Genomic DNA, 20,393 nt, shown 5'->3' on the forward strand with positions numbered 1-20,393 from the left:
TATTCAAGGAAAATGGGCGTCTTCTGTCAATCCCGGTTGCACTTGGTTTTTAAAGTGGTCGTCCGTGCTTCGACTTCGTCTCGCTCTTTACAGCGTACGGTGCATACAGAGATTCGCCACGCGACATTCGATGTGGGTTCCATTGCGAGCGTCGATCCTTCGTTTGCGTTGGTAAAGAGTAAAACCAATCTCTCGAGGACTCATATATTCCCTTCTTCGTCCAAGGTTTCGAGTGTAAAATTTGAAATGCATACTTTGCGAAACTTTTGCAAAGTAACTCTGATTTACGATAGTTCAGTGTCACAATTGATCCCAGTCCTCCTTGAATCTATTTACGATAGCCGTCTGTCCTATGCGTGGTGCTTTGTTTACCGGAGAGACGCACGAGTAGGCAGCGAGAATACTCGCGCGTGATTAATCGTAGGTTAAAAGCCATCGACGATCTAAACGTGTAGTAGCGGGGGACGAATAGAGCGAAGTCTAGTCTCGAAATGGAGCGACGCGACGCGACGCGACGCGACACGACACGACGCGACGCGAGGTGACCGCGTGTTTAGATCAACTCGCGCCCCATCGTGTTTATTCCAATGCCAGCGTCGCGACGTATTTTTAGCGCGGTCCGTTACAATCGAATGTGCCGTGTTCCAGTGACAATGTCGACACTGTAGCAAATCTGTCGTCTGCACGTGAACGGAAAGCGCCCCGTTCTCCGACGCTTTAACCGTTCGCGTACCACGCTTTCGCGCTCTTCAGATTTCGCGTCGAAAAAACCCAACGAATTTTGTCGATACACGTATCTGACGGCGCGCTCGCAATTTCAATTTTCTCTTCAGTTTCTTTCGACATGTAATCGTCGGGGCGCGATCGCGCTCCTTGGCATTTTTCAACCGTGTTTCGCGAAAACAACTCTTGTACGCAAACGGTTGCCGTACAATTTCCCTGGCCTACGTTGAACTCACTGATGCACGAGAGTCTCATTCGTTAAAAGAAGCGAATCTTTCGCGGTAACTTGGTCTTTAGCTACTCGTACGATCGAGTCGGTCCGATTTGCTGAGAAGGGGACGAGATGGGTAGCGGATATCAACGATCTAGTCAGGTTAAGACAAGGTTGCTCGACCTTGCCTCTGGATAGCGTGTTTCGTTTCCCCGTGGTCGAGCGCTAACGAACCGTAATCGGTGTGCGATTGTAGTCGACGAGAGCCGCGGGCTCTTGCCGTTCACCCAGTATTCGATCGGTTATTATTTTCACCGTGTTCGAACGAATCGTTGGCCAAGCAATCTTCTGTTTGCTGTTATGGCTTCGCGATATCTTTAAAACATGTTACTCGCCGCGGTGCACTTTCTACCGTAATGGTCGGTTTCGCCACGAATTCGACTTCTACTGTAGCTAATTAATAACGCACAGACATTATTTCCTTACCGTTATTATTTTGATAATACACGAAAATTGTAATTCGATTACTAATAAAATACATTTCTCGCTGATCTCCCAGAATTTATTTTTATACTTCGAGCCAGGTATACCTTCCAGGTGGTTCGCTGAAGGATACGATTTCTGTTTCAGTATGCCAAAGTATAGACATACGAAACGGAGTGCGAAATTTCTCGAAACTAAAAGGATGCCGGATAGTCGAAGGCTTCGTACAAATTCTCTTAATCGACAATGCGGAACCATGGGAGTACGCCAACATTTCTTTTCCGGAGCTGAGGGAGATCACCGGCTACCTACTTTTATACAGGTAAGTCCGTCGATGCTTGAACAATATATCATTCGCACGCGAACAAACGGACAAGGCCAACGGCAGACCGGTCACGTTCAAAAGTACAAACGACCACGCGTGTCAGTTTCGACGATTACCTCTCGTCGAGGGTCGCTAAACTTCCTGTCGGTTGTACGTCATTATTATCTCGCCAGTTCCTTTATTTTCTTCCTTCCTTGTACTTTTCGCTTCCTTCCCGCCCGTTTTTTACAGCCTTGTAAAACACGGTCCAAGATCCAGGATTTCCCCATAGGCAGCCGTCTTCATTCTTCCTTTCTGGTTTGCATTACAGGGTAGACGGTCTGCGCAGCATCGGTCGCCTGTTCCCCAACCTGACGGTGATTCGCGGTCATTCTCTTTTCATTAACTATGCTTTGGTCGCGTTCGAGGTGATGAACCTACAGGAAATCGGGCTTCACAGTCTCACCACGATTCAGCGAGGCTCCGTTCGCTTCGAGATGAATCCTGCGCTCTGTTACGTGGACACGATCGACTGGGACTTGATAGCCAAGGCTGGCAGAGGTGAACACGTCATCACGGTAAGTCAACGGATGATACATTTTTTTTAAAGAATATATTCTTATACGTGCATCATCGAAGAAAGAATAATGCTCGTGTAGCGTAGCAAAGTAACCTCGCTTTATGGTATCAGATTCGGGAGAAGATTGATAACCAGCTCGGCTGGAGGAGTCGTCCCGCAAACGAAACGATATCGTTTAACGAAGTATATCGCCAATTCGTTTCCTTCCCCGTAGCAATCGCTAGGACGTACATATTTGTAAAACGACATTTCTACAATAATGACGGTAAAATCGTGGCCATGAAGTAGAACTTAAATGGTCGGTTTCCTTGGCATAGGTTGACTCTGTCCCCCTCGTAGCAAGAAATCGCAATAGCGGCTAATAGCGGCGCCTTCTGGTACGAGCCAAGTCGACACCGCCTTGGCAGAAATTCTCTATCCTGTCCGGGACCATTATTCCAGCCAGGAGCAATGAACCGCAGCCTGTTGGCTGGCATCGGCCTCATCGGTCAGCTAGACACGGCTGCTTTTTTTATCTGGATACAAATATCGAATAACAAATAAATAGCGGAGATGGAGATGGATCCAGGCAAATTACCATTTGTTACACGACGGTGCTCGCGGCCTACCTCGTGGAATAAAAATCAGAATTCGAATTTCAAAATGAAATATAATCTCCGCAACATCCTGTTCTGATTGTTATTATTCGAAATATGTATCTAGGTAAAAATTTTGACCGTTTCTGCGCTCAGTCGGCGGTCCAGACGCGTTGCGACGAGTGTCGACGCCGCTGGAATTCATTCGCTAGTGTCGTCTCGCTCGCTTTGTGTTTCGGGAAACTCCGTCGGCGGAGTTTCGAGCAAGCACGCGCTATTTTCTGCCAGAGTTCTTTGTCCAAGAATACGCTCTCGGCGTAGACTATCGCGACTAGGTTTCGTCGAACGTCGCGGGACGAGCTCCAGACGATCGCCGCACTCCACGAGCAAATACTTCCGGCTCGACGATCCCCGACGACGATTTTACTTAGTCGGAAGCAATAATATCGCCCAGTTCCAGCATAAATCCGAGACTCGCGTCCTGGCAGCGGTCCCTTGACCGGACTATTTCTGGCGTAGACCGTCTGTCCTCTCGGTAACGGGGTAATAATATCATCGTCGTGTCCGCGAAAAGGTGGATCGGGTCATTTTCGCGCGTACCGTCGTTTCAAGGAAACGGAACGAATTCGTCGCAGAAGCGAAACCCTCGAGAGCTTTCGTTCACGCGCCATTTGCAACTTTGTCGACGGAATTTTTTTGCGAACCGACGATGCGGCACTTGTTGCGGAGTGACCATCCCTTCTAGTCGTCGACGCGATCCGCCGCTAACCTTTTCCCTGTCCTGATTCGAGATCAATTGCTCAATGGTTGGTAAGAGTACCTTTCACGACGCGAGGATCCATTTATCCGCACGAGCGTGACGCCCATCCGACCACGTTTCTGCATTAAACCCGAACCTCGGCCAGAATTCGCAACTTTATTTCGAGTTTGCGATCTCTCCGTATTCAGAAAATCGTGGAGTTGAATAGACTTTCGGACGAACGTGGACTACGTATCTCGTTCGTAACGTTTGGGACGAAAGAACGATCGCATCGTCGCAAGGCCAGGTCGTGGTAGTGATCGATGAAACGTGACCAGGTCAGAGGGTTAATTAGCATCAGGCCGACCGACGCGAAGGAAAGTTCGTGGTTCGAGGCTTTTCGACTTTGCGTAATTCGGAAGAGGAACGTGAAGCGAGTTTCCGCGATTCAGTTTGCAACTATTCCTCTCCAAAAAATCTTATAGCCGTTGCTTTGCAAGAACTCAGCTCGAATCACAGGTCACAGGTAGACTTTCGTCGCGTGGTTATACAATCGAAAATTAAGATCTAAACTGACCCGCTACACGCGCTCCTCATTGTTTAACAGTTGGTGACCACCACCTACCCCAGGTCAGCATCCCCTATTTTCGATCGACTTCTGACCTCGATTTATGCCGCGTTTACGTGGCGAAAATTCGATGTACCAGTCACGAATTCCGATTCCTCACCTCTCCCTGGTTATCGTTCCGCAATCTACGTAAAAAACTTACCGTACTTAACAAATGCCTTCGTGTTGCATCGGAAGATTTCGAGAAAATAAGCACCGAAGTCTGAGCTAGAACAAGAGTTTTACGTTCAGCTTCCCTAGGCGTATGGAAATGAAAATTTGGTAAGGTGGAGAAATAGCTCCACGACGATAAAAATAAATACTAGTAGGCGCCAGACTTATCGATCCGACCACGGTCTCTATACTTTTTCTCAGGAGTCGAGGAATTCTTTCGTTTCGTGCGTGGTTAATGACGAGATGAAAACCGCTCTCGTTTCTGAGACTTAAACAAGTGCCACCCCGCGTGGCTTCTCCGACGAACATGGTCGGCGAATTTTAACGCCTCGCTCCATGAAAGTGACTTTCGCCGACTCTAGCTAGCTTGCTGTTCGATGTTCTTAACAGGGTTGGGCGTTATTTCAACGAATTTTTATTTCAGTAATTATTTATTACTAGCTGCGCCCCCTGGTTTCACCCGCATGGAATATTATTCCTTTTCTATATCACGTTCGTGATTGTATCGTTCACTCGCGTACGTACAATGATTATTGTAGTGTTTATATAAGTAAGTTCGTAACAGCTGAACGCATTTAACTGGATGTAATGCAGAGATAGGATTTTTTAAATGTAAATGTTAATGACGAAATCACAGACAAACAATTCAATTTTATTTATATGTATAGATTCGAAAGTTCACACGTGAGAATAAATAATTACATCGAAGAAACCAAATACAATACTTATTCGCAACGCCTACGAGACACCGAAACGTATTATTTAGTCGCTTTGTCATTCATTTTTTACGCCTTTCTGTTTACAGGGAAATAATCCAAAGAACGGGTGTCCGGTGTGCGAGAAAAACTGTCCGCGAAGTGTGACAAAGCCAGGCGAGACATTGTGCTGGAACCAGCAACACTGCCAACAAAGTAATACCTTCGTTCCTAAGTATAAGCGAACGAAAACATTCTCTCGGTTATTATGCGTCCGCGTAACTACCATTACTCGTCAAGCTACAGGGTGCGACGATCTTCTTCCATTTGTTTTCCGCTACGGTTCTTTCGATTTTAAGCAAACGATCCACGATATCGTTCAACTTGTCGAAACCTCGGCTTGAAAATAAAAAAGGAGCCTTTGAGACGCGTTCGAAATTGTTGAAGTTACAACGAAACTAAATAGGAGAAAAATGATCGCACTCTGTATACGGTTCGCCGAGTTTCACAATTTTATGCCCGACTCCCTTTCCAATTTTGTATCCGGCTTCCTGTTAATTAGTTAAAGTACCGACGGTCACCGTGTTGCTCGGGCTCGTAGCTGACGCATTTTCGCAAAAAATAACGGTAATTATATGCGGCACATATGCAAAACAAGAACGCGCATATATCACAATGTGAAATTCAGCGAACGCGCATGATACCGCTGTGCGAGAACGCGAAGCAAACAGGATTTCGAGTTTTGGAGGCGGCATCACCGGTACGAGTTCAACGACTCTCTGTGTACGCAAACGCGCCGCGATCATCGATTGCCGATGAAACTGCTGAAACGCCTATCGTCCTAGGAGCTCGACTTTCCCGCGAAATCTCAATGACGAGAGAGAAGTTCGACGCGGTCGAAACGATGAAATTAAAAGTCCTGTCGTTCGATCGCGAATAAAATATGTATTCGAGTCACAGATGAATAAAAATAATCTTTGCAACGTCGATTCTGTCGAAGGGTCAATTTATTAAACTATGCACTTTCGCAAACGCTGTCGGTTTAATCTTAACCACTACTTCAACGATAGATAAAATTTTATTCATGTCTGACGTCGAGGCTCGCGAAGACGATTCTCGGTTGACTCCTCTTCATCGGCCGTAAACGAAAAGATAAAGGGACTCGTGTTTCTAGCGGTTATCTTCGGGCGAGCGTGGGTTCCGAAGCGTGAGCGACTCATTTGTCAGCGACACGATGTCGTTCGTTTCTTTCCTTCCTTCCGAAATGATCCGATTATTCGTTGGCCTTACGCAAAATGGAGACTGTCCGTCCCGATTCGTTTCGTTCGGAGAAGGGGCGAAAAACTGGCGACGCGTGACGTCGACCACCGTAGGCGTCGACGTTCACTCGTGGGCGCCACACCGTTGTATTACGCCTGTACCGCATGGTGGTATGAAACGTGTCACAAATTACATATATTTTTTGTCAACAAATTACATTACAAGCAAGTCAATCAATGATTCCGTCCGTTAACTAAAATTTCTATAACATTATCGCAACGTTTTACGATGTCCTTCGAATCGATTAATCGTATTCCGGCCCGTTTGTCTCTTTATAAAAAATGATCGCGTAAATAAAGTGAAAAGTAAAACGAGCCATTTGCAGCGAAGGAGTACATCGGTTCCATTTTCTTTCTTACTAGTCGTAAAAGTCATAACTGTTTCATTATCGAGAAACGTTCCCCTTCGCAAAACGTACAGGGGAAGCTCGCACTACGCCACGTGTCCGAACGAAGAACGTGACAGGATTTCTTGCTAGCGTAGCCGATGCTACGGCTGGATCTTCTCGTCGAACTTCTCTCTGTTCGAATAGCCAAATATTTTCTGCCCCATAATAAAAAGTATATACGATTACGATACATTTATGAATAAGTAGAAAATTATACCGATGCTGGAACGAAACAGTTGTGATTTTCGAGGAAAATGTTTTTCGCTAGCATAACGAGATTTTTCCATTTCAGTTTGCGACCCGAAATGCGAGAACAACGCCTGCGACGGGAGTGGGAATTGTTGTCACCCATCGTGTCTCGGTACGTGCACCGGTCCGACCATGCGCGACTGCATGGTGTGCAAGGATATGATAACCGCCGATAACGAATGCAAGCCGAAATGTCCGAACGGCTTGCTGGAGTTCATGAGCCACCGGTGCATCGACGAGGATAGGTGTTATCGAATGGAGAAGCCGCGGGAAGCGTACAACGTGAGAAATTACCCGTACAAGCCGTTCAATGGTAGCTGCGTGATGGAGTGTCCTCCAGGTTTCGTGGACGAGGAGATAAACGGGAAGCCGTCGTGCAAAAAGTGCGACGGTCCCTGTCAGAAGGAGTGCGCCGGGTCGAACGTGGACAGCATGGCTTCGGCGCAAAAACTCCGCGGCTGCACCCACATAACCGGCAGCCTCGAGATCCAGATCCGCGGAGGCCAGAACATCGTGAAGGAACTGGAGGACAGTCTCAGCACGATAGAGGAAATAGACGGCTACCTGAAGATTGTGCGAAGTTTCCCACTGATATCGCTCAACTTCTTAAAAAATCTACGGATAATACACGGCAACGACATCGATAACTCGAAATACTCGCTGGTCGTGATGGACAACCAGAATCTCCAGGAGCTGTGGGACTGGAGCTGGCATCGCGACATAAAGATCATGTCGAAAGGCGAACCAGGCAAGGTGTTCTTCCATCTGAATCCCAAATTGTGCCTGTACAAGATCGAGACGTTGCGGGAAAAGGCAGGCTTGAGACCGTTCACCAACTACGAAGTGGCATCGAACAGCAACGGCGACAAGGTGGCGTGCAACGTGACCGAGTTGAGGACCAGAGTCGGCACCAAGTCGCCGTGGGGTGCGGTGATCGAGTGGGAACCGTTCGTTCATCACGACGCCAGGTCGCTTCTGGGCTACGTGGTGTACTTCATCGAGGCACCGAACGGAAACGTGACGATGTACGACGGTAGGGATGCGTGCGGCGGCGACGGCTGGAAGGTAGACGACGTAGCGGCGAATATGAACGCCAGCTTGATGGAAAGCTCGAAATTTCCTGGCCAAGAGGAAAAGAGAGTCCACACGCACTACCTGTCCCAGCTGAAGCCGTACACGCAGTACGCGTATTACGTAAAAACCTACACGATCGCTACTGAAAGATCCGGGGCCCAGAGCAACCTGACGTACTTCAGAACGATGCCAGAGGCACCGGAGCCACCCAGATTCTTAAGAATTTGGACCTCCTTGAGCGACGAGCTCAGCATGTCCTGGTCACCGCCTCTGAACAAGAACGGAAACCTAACCCACTATCGTATCTTCGGTCGATGGGAGCCTGATGACCCGAACTTCATCGATCAGAGAAACTATTGCGAGGAACGTAAGTGATAGTTAGCACTATTTTTCGTACCTGGAACGTAGAGATTTATTTGCGAGCGAAACGTCGAAACGCCGTGAATTTTTTTAGCAATGCTTCTAACGGACAAAAAAGCGATCTCGATCGAGGAAGAGGACAGGATTCGGATGGAGGAGGAAGAGAAACGACTGGAGGAGGAAAAGAAGCAAAGCATGGCGAAGGCTGGAACCTGCGATTGCACGGATCGTGAAAACGATCAGTCGCTTCGCGAAAAGGAAGCCTCGAGCTCGATCGCCTTCGAGGATGCTTTGCACAATCAGGTGTACGTCAAGCGTAAGCTGAGAACGAAACGCGACGTCGGTGACCTGTCTTTCGCCCCCTCCAGTCGTAGAACGAAGGCCTTGGATCGCGAACAGGTAAGGTCACCTAAAATCCGGCGAATTCCCATTGGTTTGCCTTAACTTCTTTCATCGGTTGATTCGATTCTTTTCGAATGCGTAGCCTATTGCGGACAAAATGGAGAATGACACGTACGTGGTGTTCGAGCGGCTCGTGCCAAGTACGAACTTGTCGTTCGCGATGAAAAGTCTCCGACACTTCGCCATCTACAACATCGAAGTGGAAGCGTGCAGGGCACAGGAGAACGACACGTACAAGAAATGCTCCACCAAGAGCATGAGAACGTACCGCACGTTGCCGTTGGACACGGCCGACAACATTCCTTCGAACACGTTCGAGATGAGTACATCTCGAGAAAATAACAGCCTGACGACGATGGTCACTCTTCAGTGGGAAGAACCGCCGCAACCCAACGGCTTGATAGTGACCTATCACATCGAGTACAAGAGGGTAGACATTCAAAATGTGAGTAGAATCGCGTTTACTTCTTTCCGTCGTCGAATTTCTTTTTTAACGGTTTTCTCTGATCTAGTACAAACCGACGGTGATCTGCATCACGAGGCGAGACTTCACGCAAGCGGGGAAATCGTACATCCTAAAGGGTCTCCAAGCTGGAAATTACTCGGTGAAAGTAAGAGCGACGAGTTTGGCAGGGAATGGTGCGTTCACGCAAGTCAAGTACTTTTACATCGAGGAACACAACACATTCGGCACGTTCTGGGTGATCTTCTGGTTGGTGTTCTGCGTGATCTTCGCCATTCTCTGTTTGACGACGTACCATGTACTGAAACAGAAGTACATGAGAAACGACACAAACTCGACGCTCATAGCGACGGTGAACCCGGACTATGCGAGCGCGACATACGTCCCCGACGAATGGGAGGTGCCCAGAGAGAAGATCACGATACTCAAACCTCTGGGTAACGGTTCGTTCGGAATGGTGTACGAAGGTATAGCCCTTGACATCGTGAAAGGCAAGCAAAAGGTGCAGTGCGCCGTCAAAACGGTCAACAAAGACGCTACCGAACGGGAGCGTATCGAGTTTCTCAACGAAGCGTCGGTGATGAAGTAAGTTTTCATTTGAAAGTGTAATTACAACTTTTATTTAAAAAAAAAAAATCCGAATAAACTATTGGTCTTGTTTCTTGCAGGGGTTTCGACGCCCATCACGTAGTGAAATTGTTGGGCGTGGTGACACGCGATCAACCGACGCTGGTTATCATGGAATTGATGATAAACGGTGACTTAAAGAGATACCTGAAAAGTCACCGGCCAGAAACTTTCGAGGACAGCATCAACCACACACCACCGAAATTGGAGAGAATACTCCAGATGGCGATCGAGATAGCTGACGGCATGGCCTACCTCGCCACGAAGAAGTTCGTCCACAGAGACTTGGCTGCCCGGAACTGCATGGTCGCCGAGGATCTCACCGTGAAGGTGGGAGATTTCGGAATGACAAGGGACGTATACGAGAGGGATTACTATCGGAAGGGCAGCAAGGGACTTCTACCAGTCAGATGGATGGCACCGGAAAGCTTGAAGGATGGCGTGTTCAGCAGCTATTCCGACGTATGGAGTTACGGGGTGGTGTTATGGGAAATGGTGACCTTCGCGTTGCAACCTTATCAGGGACTATCCAACGACCAGGTGAGCATAAATTCGATCGACGACTAGCAGCGTATTTTTCAAGCCAATTCTAACCTTGCCACTCGTGATTCATTTCGTAGGTTCTGCGGTATGTGATCGAAGGAGGAGTTATGGAGCGGCCGGAGAATTGTCCCGAGCTGCTGTACGAGTTGATGAAGCGCACATGGAGGCACAAAGCGACCAAGAGACCAACGTTCATGGATATCGCGCAGACGCTTCTGAAACACATCGATTCCGAGAACTTTCAACGTGTTAGTTTCTACCACAGCACGGAGGGAATCGAAGCGCGTAATCAAAACAGATCCACCTCCCCGCAGACCGATCAGTAAGTACACCTAAATTTCTAACGTTCGCCTAGCATACGAGAGCTTATGTTTCGTTGCATCGATTCGATTCGATTCGTTTTTGCAGGCACCTGGAACTATCTACCTTACAAGACTTGCCAGAGGAGGAGGCGGAAGGCGAGGAGGACTCACCTTTACGGCAAGATTTCGGTGACTTTGCCAGCTTCGATCCTAGTAGCATTAAGAACAGCTTCGGGTCTCGCTACAGGATAGACGCTTACAGCGATAACTCGAAGGCTACGATGAATTGCCACAACACAAACTCCTCGCATGTTCCGCTAAAGGCGGGATTCGACGACTTTGATGGAGTTTCGGCAAATTCGATCGTCTCTGGCAAAGATACACCGAACATGCCGTTCATGGAGGACAGCCTGAAGTCCGTCAAGAGCTCGCCTTTCATAGACGCGAGGAGCGGGTCTCGGAGCAACCTCAGCCAGCTCTCCATGAGCAACAAGTCAGGAAGCAGCGCGATGAACGCGAACAAGCAAAGCTTCCTGAATAGCCCGAACTTCTCCAAGCTGGCCAGTCCCGACTACGAGAACGGTAGCCCGGAAATCCTGTCAGCCGTCGAGAATAGAGAGACGGTGACGCTACGAGTCGACTTCCCGTCCATGGACACTATCGATATCGGCAACGAGAAAAAGGACTCGATACCGTTAGCCATCGAGTACGTGAACAAGTCGGAGACACTGAACAATGGGTACATCGGTGGCGCGACCACGTAGTCGTAAACGCGTTCGTGGCGCGAGTTACTGCCCAACCGATATCGCGACTCGAACAGTGTCCCCCGAATCTACGAGTCGCGATGAAACATTTCTCAAGTGCATCGACCGATGAAGTGTGTGTTCAAACGTGCAACGATGTGAATGCGTCGAGTCCAAAGTGGCCGGGAAGTCTGACATGAACATATTCGGGGTATTCCAAAACTGAACGACTATTCGAAACCGGCAGTGTCTGTGCGACGATTCGCGAGCCCGAAGTGCTCGCGACGAAACGTTCCAAAAATCCCCCGACACTGAGTTTTCTATACGCTCAAGCGATACGTTGGACAAAAGTGCGTTTAGATAGATCGGGGACATTTTAATCATGTAAGTTTTAATTTTAAGCTTTTGGACGCGATCGGACGCGTATCCCCGATCCTGTGACGATTGACGATTTACTATTTTCGTAAAGTACGCGGATGTCTCGATTTTCGTCTCTCCCGCAACAACTTATTCGTAAAAACGCAGAGACGCAAATCTTTATTTTTGCGCGTTAACATTAAAACAGACACTGCCTTTTTAGACCGAGAAATAACAATAAATAGCGGAAACGATGGAACAAATTCCGATCAATCGACGACTACTAAACGAAGACGCGCGACTACCGTCTTTTCACGCCGGGTAAACATAACAGCCGTGATTACGGCCGTGACACATATACGTAATCGCATCAAAGATTTATATTATTTAATTGTTTATATTATATCTGCATACGGAGTGAACGAACCACTCTATGTATGCGTGTCTATATGTATATACTTGTGTGTCTGCCTGTATGTATGTATGTATGTATGTGTGTGTGTGTGTGTGTGTGCGTGTATGTATGTATGTATGTATGTATTCTGTTACATTACCATTATTTCAGAGACGCGCTTGTTCGAAACTAACCGTAACAAAGAAAAGTCGGCTTCCTTTCTTTCAGTTGACCGTGTCGAAGCAGGGAATCGAAGTGGCAATTAAGCGCATCACCTTGTAACTAGGCGGTGCGACGATTTTATATTTTACAAGAGACACGCGTATCGCGCTTAGCTGCCATTTTGCACGATTTTAAGCTTCTACGCGATTATTAGTATCTACAAATTAGGTTATTCGACGTTCGTTGAAGAGGGAATATACCCAGAGACTAAGCTTCAAATTTTAATTACACGGAATGTTTCGTTTAAAGCAGAATAGATACATATTTCAAGAGGGGATGAAAGCAGTGATGGGCAAAACCCTAGGCTTCGAATAAATCTGAAGTATGTTGATATGTGTGTCTCGTTTCCTCTTTTAAAAATTTTCCAAAGAAGGAAATGAGACAAATATATCGGCAAACTTCAGATTTATTCGAAGTCTAGGGTTTTGCCCATCTCTGGATGAAAGTATCAACAAAATGTTTTTACGACAGTTATTTGATACAGAGGAAAAATTCAGTCGAAGTGGTGGGAGAGATTTAAAAAACAAATCAATTTTTTTCAACGGAACCTTACATATTTTTACCCACAACAAGATCACATTTCTTTAAACAGATACATCGATCCATCATACTTGGTCATTTATCGTAATATAAAATCTTAAATAGGAGGTTATATTTAGTAGATTTAGCGCAACCCGGCAGTCGGTCCAACGAGAGTAGAGGACGAAATAAGAGAAAAAAGAAGCTGTACTCTTGTTATACTGACTAGCAGGTTGCGTTAAATTTACTATGTACACCCTCCAATTTGTGCTTTTATATGACAATAAATGACCGCGTATGAATTGGGTCGATGAATTTGTCTAAAAAACATCTTTTTGATAGCTTCATCCCCTCCTAAGATATTTAAATATTTCCATTTAGATGAAACACCCAGTACGTAACGATCAAATTAAAACTCACTGAAAGTTTAGCAGTCTCATTCGAATATCAAAGATTCGGTCGCGTCTCCGCGTATATTCGTCCCAGTTTACTTCGGGTGAACACGAGAAACCGCAATTCCCTTCAATTCCTGCGCTCCGACAACTCATTTCCCCGAAACTTCTTCCCCTGACCTGTGTGCAATAGAAAAATGCTTGATTGGTGCTAACGCGAGCGAAACGAATCGACGCCGACTCGATTCGAGTTTCTCGTGTTCACACCACGCGTGATTAATACAAAATCGAACCATTCGGAGGCATGATCTCAGTGTGCTTTCGAATAGACGAGAGAACGTAGACTGTCTATAGCTCGAAGTCGAGAGTCGAGATCGATCGACGAAGGAAATAGGTTCGAATTCGCGAATTGTCGTGGAGTGCAAACACTATCGTCGAGCAAAAAAAAGCGAAAGAAATATAATTACGTACGAACAGCAACGCGCCACGCGGTTGAGTCTAGACGTAACGAGCCTCTAACACATAAGACTGATTAGCTAATCCCATTTTATTAACGCCCATGTTTGCTGAGTAAGTTTAACGTTGTCGAACGAAATGGTAGAAGTTCCATATACACATGTATACGTATATTTTCTCATCTCTTTGCGAGATCCATCCTCCTTTTTTTTTTTTTGCTACGTCTCCCTTTTTTTCTCCTCGAGACTTATCGTCAGCTCGTACCATCTTTCTTTTTCTCGCGTACTTCGTGCACGGCTAGACGAGGAGGCTGTTCCTCCGAACGTACCAGGACGCGAGAAAAAGAAACGTACGAGCAACCGTGAACAGAACTTAAACGCTTTGGAATCGAATTCGTGTAAACCACCGTTCGTTTTGTTGACGCCAGGCTTTTTGGATGGCATTCCGAAAAAGGACACCGATATTCGATTCGACTCTTACGTCCTTTACAGTCTTCGCTCCTGGAACGATCTTTCTGTCCTCGCTACCGTTGGCTATAATATTCGGACGTTTGCTGTTTAAAAATCAAACGTTTATTCAAGTATTCGTATGACCGAGGACATTCCGTTGACGCACGTAGTATCCGTAGAATACTTTGAACGCAAAATTATCAAGATCGCGAAAGGATCGACCATTTTATAGTTGATTAAGTAAAATAACATTCTCCGTGGGCCAAGGATCAAACAATAACTTGATGTTATTCGACAAAAGTATATATTCAAAGGTTTATCAAGGTACACGATGAGTCGCAGAAGTATTCGATCGATTAACTTTATATTGTTAGGACAAAATTTACAGAATGCTCATCGATAAATGCTTGTCTGGGAAATAACAGTTTGATGGAACGAAAATACAGCGGTACATATCAAACAGTTGATTTACAATATACCAGTTAATTGACTGTTTAGCACGAGAACAATATTTTTGTGGATGCTAGGTTATTCATAGTTTCATAGTTTATTTCTATTTCTACTTTCGTTCCATCAAACTGTTCTTTTTCCAGGAAGCATTAAATACGATGAGCATTCTATAAAATTGATTTATCTCTGACACGCGTCTTTATTTTTACCCTAAAGATTTCTCGGTGTAATTTTTAACTCGTAACAGAAACTCGCAACGCTGTCCGTTACGTTACTTTGTGTAATGAATCGATTTAATCGTTTAATCGACTGATATCGAATATTTCCGCGAGTCGGTGTACCCAATGCCGAGTGAGAAACTAACTGTATAGTAACGAGATTCGAGCACCAGTGACCTAATACGTACTACCTGCTTCATTTGTTACGCTTTACACATTACTATTGTATGTTAAGTCGAAGCAACGAGAATCATAGTAATACGAACGAATGTGGAAGACGATCGCGCGACGAGGTTCCTATACTATGCACGTTCCCTATTCGTTGAGTCAAAGTGCCAAGCCGAGGACCTGTGAAATCGAGAAAAGTCGAACGCGATTCGGAGATTTTTTTTCATGGATCTACGCTGTGCGATCGCTCGGGTACTTATCGTCTTTAATCACGACTGACATAGGGACGTCGAGATTTTTTTTTTTTTTTTTAGGAACACTCATTCAAGAGAGATAAATCTGGACGTTCCTCTGCAAGCTTCTTTTGTCCTTTCAATGTACTTCGAAGCTTTCCCGGTCTCGCTTAGCATAAGTTTCACCCTCGTTTTCGGTCTCGCGGAATTTTACGCGATCCGCCGCTCTTCTTTCAATGTTTAACTTGTTAAACCGACCCACAAACGCAGAGGTTTCCGACTGATTTACCCGCGGACAGAGATGTGCAAAATTTTCATGTTCGTAAAATTTTACTTATCTCTGCCGATCTCAAATCAGTCGGAAAACGCTCCGACAAAGGTCGCGTTGTCGACTGTTGTATTATAAACATTGTCAAGCCTCGCTCGTATTCTGAAGTATTTAGTGTAATACGGATGTAAACAGTTAACGCTTAAACCATATGAATACTCAGTGCGGTACAGGGTGTCCCTCGAGATACGAATCGAATTTTCAACCGGCGATAAGTTGCAAGAATAAAAATATCAAAAACTAAAATTTAGCGAAACAATACGAAAGAAAAACTTTATTTTGGAATTTCCATCGTTGCACCTTATCAACGATTAAAAATTCGATAAATGTCTCGTTGTCGAACATGCTGTGCACGCGCGCGCAGGCCCCGTATGCGTAAGACATCGTAAGTTTAAATTCGAAAAAAAATGTTTCCTACGAAGTGACGAGTTCTCTCTATATCATACAAAGTGGCCCGTGGTTATAAAAAGAAGTTTCTTAGGCCTATATAGTTTTGAGATCGTGTAATATATTAAGGAGAGAAGAATCTGAACGACTGTGCGTGTACGTCTGTGTTCCGAATTAGAAGAAAACAAACGCATGCGGTTTGTACCCGCGATACCGATGCTAGCGATCGCAGCGAGACAAGAATTTCAAAGGGTTCCAGGCGTGACAGGCACCGATAATTCTACGACTGAAAATTGTCTCCTAGCCTTTCCTCGTATCGAATCTTTCGACGAAATTCATTCCTTCATTTCTTTAGACGCCTCCTCCAGCTCCTGTTCCCTGACGTTCGCGTCCATACGCGAGAATTCCTCCTGAACAAAAAGAGCACGCGGAATCACATTAGTCATTTTCGAAAGAGTTCCCCGAACGATCGCGTCGCATCCTAGATCGTACTCCACGATTTGTTTACGGTGGACATTTTTTTTTTTTCGTCGTAAGCTACTTTTTCGTATTTCCTTTTTTTTCGAACGCGTAGTTTAAGGTACGATATACGTCGAGACCTGTCCTCCTGTTCCTATTCCGTGTCGTTTATTTTTACGGGTAAAGCCTGCAATTTACGTACGATTCGTTAGTCATAGGTACGTTTACGTTTTTAGAAATGTACATAGAAATAGACATTCGCGAAATTTGACGCAAACCTTCCTCCTCGCGGATCACGAACGATCAATCCAAATAGTTTTCCGTCAAGCAAAGATTTGTCCGAAAAGCGATTCCTCGCACACGACTGCTCAATATTAGATTTGCTCAAGTTCTTTATCCGACCTGTAGATAACGCGAAACCGATCAGGGAAAACATTGTCGCCGATAGTAGTCTCTCTATTCGTTAATTTTCGCCTCCGCTCCGAATCCCTCGATATCTGTCCGTATCGCGTGAACGCATAGACGGAACCTCCTTGGAGAAACTACTAATTTTTATAGGGAACTTGCAGCGAAGTTTTTTCTACGCTGAACGTATATTGCATAAAGACAAGGAAGAATCGAGAGATATTTTAAAATATAGAACATACTGTTATATTCGACTGTTGAACGTTATTCTTAGTATTGTTACGTTAAGCCCGATTGGAAAAGAAATCTACAGACGCAAGCCTGTTTCTTTTTTACCTATACTTCCTTCCGCGTTTGTCCGTACTTTGCGATCGTTCGCAGCGGAATCCGTCGTCCCCTTTACGTACATACGCGTGCCAACTGCCCCGTTCCCACGGAGAAAACGGTACGCGAAATGACCGTTGGCTTGTTCGTAAGACGGGTGAATATTTTTCCTATTATTTATTATTATTTTTTTTTTGTATATACAGTATTGTCGTATTTATTTGTCAATAAAGAGCTTGCGATACGCGGACACGAAGAAGTTTCATCATCGGCCTCTACCTTTGCCCACACGTCCCACTCAACGAGTACTCGAACGATCGCCAATTTTATCTAATCAGTCTCGAGTAAATATCATTTATTTCGGAATTGGCGATCGTACGGTATTCGGTTGTTCCTATTTTCAGTTAGCCCCTAACGCATTAACGATCGTAAGGGTTGAATTGTTGCAACGATCGGTATTCAACGAAGAGTGACAGTTTTCTTTAGAAACAGAAATATTGTTCGCAGCTTCGAGATGTTTTATACAGTCCTGAGGCATTGTCAGAGATATCGTTACCCTCCTTCGACGATTTCCATGAACCTTCAAGTACATCGCGTAATTATCTCGCTACAATACCGAGGCGATGCCATTTTCAACCAGTCCTTGGACCGCCGTGGCCTACTAAACGAGAAAATTCCTTTTCAGGACGATGAGTATCCGAATGATAATCGCGAGCCTCGCGGCACGCCTTATTTCGTAATCTAGCCGATTACCGTCAGCCGAACCGCGAAGGCCGGGACGCGAAAATCGCAACTCTTCCGCGCGAAATTTTCCAAACACCACCAAAATGTAATCTTCCAAATTTTGTAGATGGAAAAGTTGTCACGTCGAAATATTGGAGTTAATGTTTCGCGCGTTCGAAGTGAAAGTTCTGTAAGGACTGTTATAAATTAGAAAGACACCTTCACTTGAGACGCGTGAAACATGGCATGCTTTCGTGCTATTTCATTTATTTTGAAAACACCTTCTCTTTCTCTTGCTTGCCTACGTAACTTTGTTATTTGCCTCAACGTCGTATCTCAACGTTGAAAGTAGAGGATCGTTGACAACTGGAATTGTGCGGATAACTCTTTCTCGTTTCTCCGTGGAAAACGAGAATGCTGGAAAACGAGTGTTGATCATTCGTAACGAGCGATCCTTCTTCGATGTAAGACTGACGCGAACGCCGAGACGAGATGTAACAAGCCATGTGGCGAAAATGCCTACGAAAAGCCGTGCACGCGTAATTGTAACATGCGAATTTCGTCGTTGTAAAATTGAGACGGCCGAAAGAAACCTTTCCCTGTGCGTTAGTCGTACCGCGTTGGCAACGATCGATCGGTCGATCTATCTTGTTCGTAATTTCGCCGACTCGTATCCGACTACTCCGTTAATTGTAATTCACTATTACGATTATATATGTTACGCTGTACACAAAGTGGAGACAGAGTTTTATTTACCAAATACGAGTTTTTTAATAAAAAGCTTTTTTGTGAAGGACACGCTATCTTTTATTCTCTGTTTCCTCCTTTAAACCCTAGGAAAATTAGGAACCGTATGCAATTTTCAGAAATAATCTTGTTTCGATAAACCAACTGTCCGAACCAGCATCTAGTACACATACGTACACACGAAAGAAGGGGGACTTACGTATCGGACATATGTAGGCCACCGGCGTGGTAGCAAAAATACAAATTAATATGTCCTGCTCTTAGAACTGAAAAGTTCTTGAAACTAAAAAGCTATTCCGCTCGAGATGCAGCGGTAGTTACTTCGGCGGGAATTGTTCGGAATCGCCGATCCGAGAAACGCCAATCTTCTATCCCGATTTCGTTTCTCGTTTTGCACCCCGCGTGTTTGTTCTTTTGCGATCACAAACATGCATACACACGCATATACACGTGCACGAATACGGTTCTCGATGTGCGCGCAACTGCAGCCCGCTCACCAAGAGACCGACCTCGATTCCACGTTTCAAGAACGTGCCTTTTCGCGTCACGACTCGGAATCGTCGCGACCTTTGCGATCCTCTTATTCCACGATGACGATTTTACCGTCCAAGCATCGGGCTTCGAGCTACGAATTCCAACCACGAACAAACTTTAATCCGTACTAAACTTATTTATTATTGGCAGCTGCGCTGAATGTCTCCTAAGGGTACACTCGGTTCGAGTAACTCTGTTCAAATAACTCCACCGTGGATTCATGGACGGTACTACGGATCAGTGACGAATTTAAGCTTACGAAGGTCTAAAAAGTAATTCATGTTCTTTTCGAAAGGCGAGTATTATTATGGAAACGTCCTGCTACGGTAGATTCACCTCTGGCGTGGACAAATCGTTCGAACAAAGTGTACCTTTTAGAGACATTCTTCTCAGGTGCCCGTATCGAGGTCCGCCGGGCACATATTCTATAGCTTTGGTAACCGCTTGCCAACGGCTAACGATTGCGGTGCATATCTGTGGCGAAGTCAGCGATAGTTGAAAAGAACAAGCTTAAACGACACGTATTTAGAATTGCGGCCACTTGCCGGACTTCGGAACACTCAAAAGTGCACGAGTACAAGGTGACGAGCGTATTCGATGCACGTGCCATCTCGGCGATCGGGAAAACGTTTCTCCGGTAAAGCATCCTTCGTTCCATGGGATGCGGAAATATATACGGTAACTGCGGTTACACCGATCGATCGCGTAGACTACTGCAATTGTGATCGATCGATTGCCAACTCTGATTGTATTTCGCCCAACATTGTTCCCAAGGTGTTTCACGTGCCGCGGTTCGTTAGCTCGTTCGCAATTAACGAGCGTGACAAAACGCGAGAGAGCGGGCACGGCTCTCCAAACGAAACGACAAATCGAGTGCAATTTTTCAGCAGAAGATCCGTTGTTGGCGTCTCGGGTGTCGGAACGCGTGAGAGGGTTCTCTTCGCGGTGGTGATCGCGCGACAGAATGAGCAACTGTCGCAACGGTTACGGGCTTAATAATAGCGTGGCGTAACGCGGATTTAATTAGACACGGTCTCATTATAATACGTCTGGATGGTAGAGTTGG

General features: G+C 45.7%; 1 protein-coding gene across 3 annotated transcripts in view; it reads left to right on the top strand.

Moving 5' to 3' along the window:
• Positions 1 to 17,573, top strand: part of LOC128873886 (insulin-like receptor) — a 49,118-nt gene extending 31,545 nt beyond the window's left edge. For 2 of the 3 annotated variants that reach the window (XM_054117862.1, XM_054117863.1), the window contains exons 3-12: positions 1,565 to 1,739; positions 2,053 to 2,299; positions 5,202 to 5,307; positions 7,092 to 8,489; positions 8,577 to 8,881; positions 8,967 to 9,329; positions 9,397 to 9,932; positions 10,016 to 10,514; positions 10,595 to 10,839; positions 10,926 to 17,573. In XM_054117862.1, coding sequence (XP_053973837.1) covers positions 1,565 to 1,739; positions 2,053 to 2,299; positions 5,202 to 5,307; positions 7,092 to 8,489; positions 8,577 to 8,881; positions 8,967 to 9,329; positions 9,397 to 9,932; positions 10,016 to 10,514; positions 10,595 to 10,839; positions 10,926 to 11,583 — 4,532 coding nt within the window. In that variant the 3' untranslated portion in view covers positions 11,584 to 17,573. Of the gene's footprint in view, positions 1 to 1,564; positions 1,740 to 2,052; positions 2,300 to 5,201; positions 5,308 to 7,091; positions 8,490 to 8,576; positions 8,882 to 8,966; positions 9,330 to 9,396; positions 9,933 to 10,015; positions 10,515 to 10,594 lie in introns of all 3 variants that reach the window. The other variant, XM_054117864.1, reaches the window with a different exon arrangement.
• The last annotated feature ends 2,820 nt before the right edge of the window (positions 17,574 to 20,393 follow it).

The sequence above is a fragment of the Hylaeus volcanicus genome, chromosome 3 (assembly GCF_026283585.1).
Source record: "Hylaeus volcanicus isolate JK05 chromosome 3, UHH_iyHylVolc1.0_haploid, whole genome shotgun sequence".
Classification (NCBI taxonomy): Eukaryota; Metazoa; Arthropoda; class Insecta; order Hymenoptera; family Colletidae; genus Hylaeus; species Hylaeus volcanicus.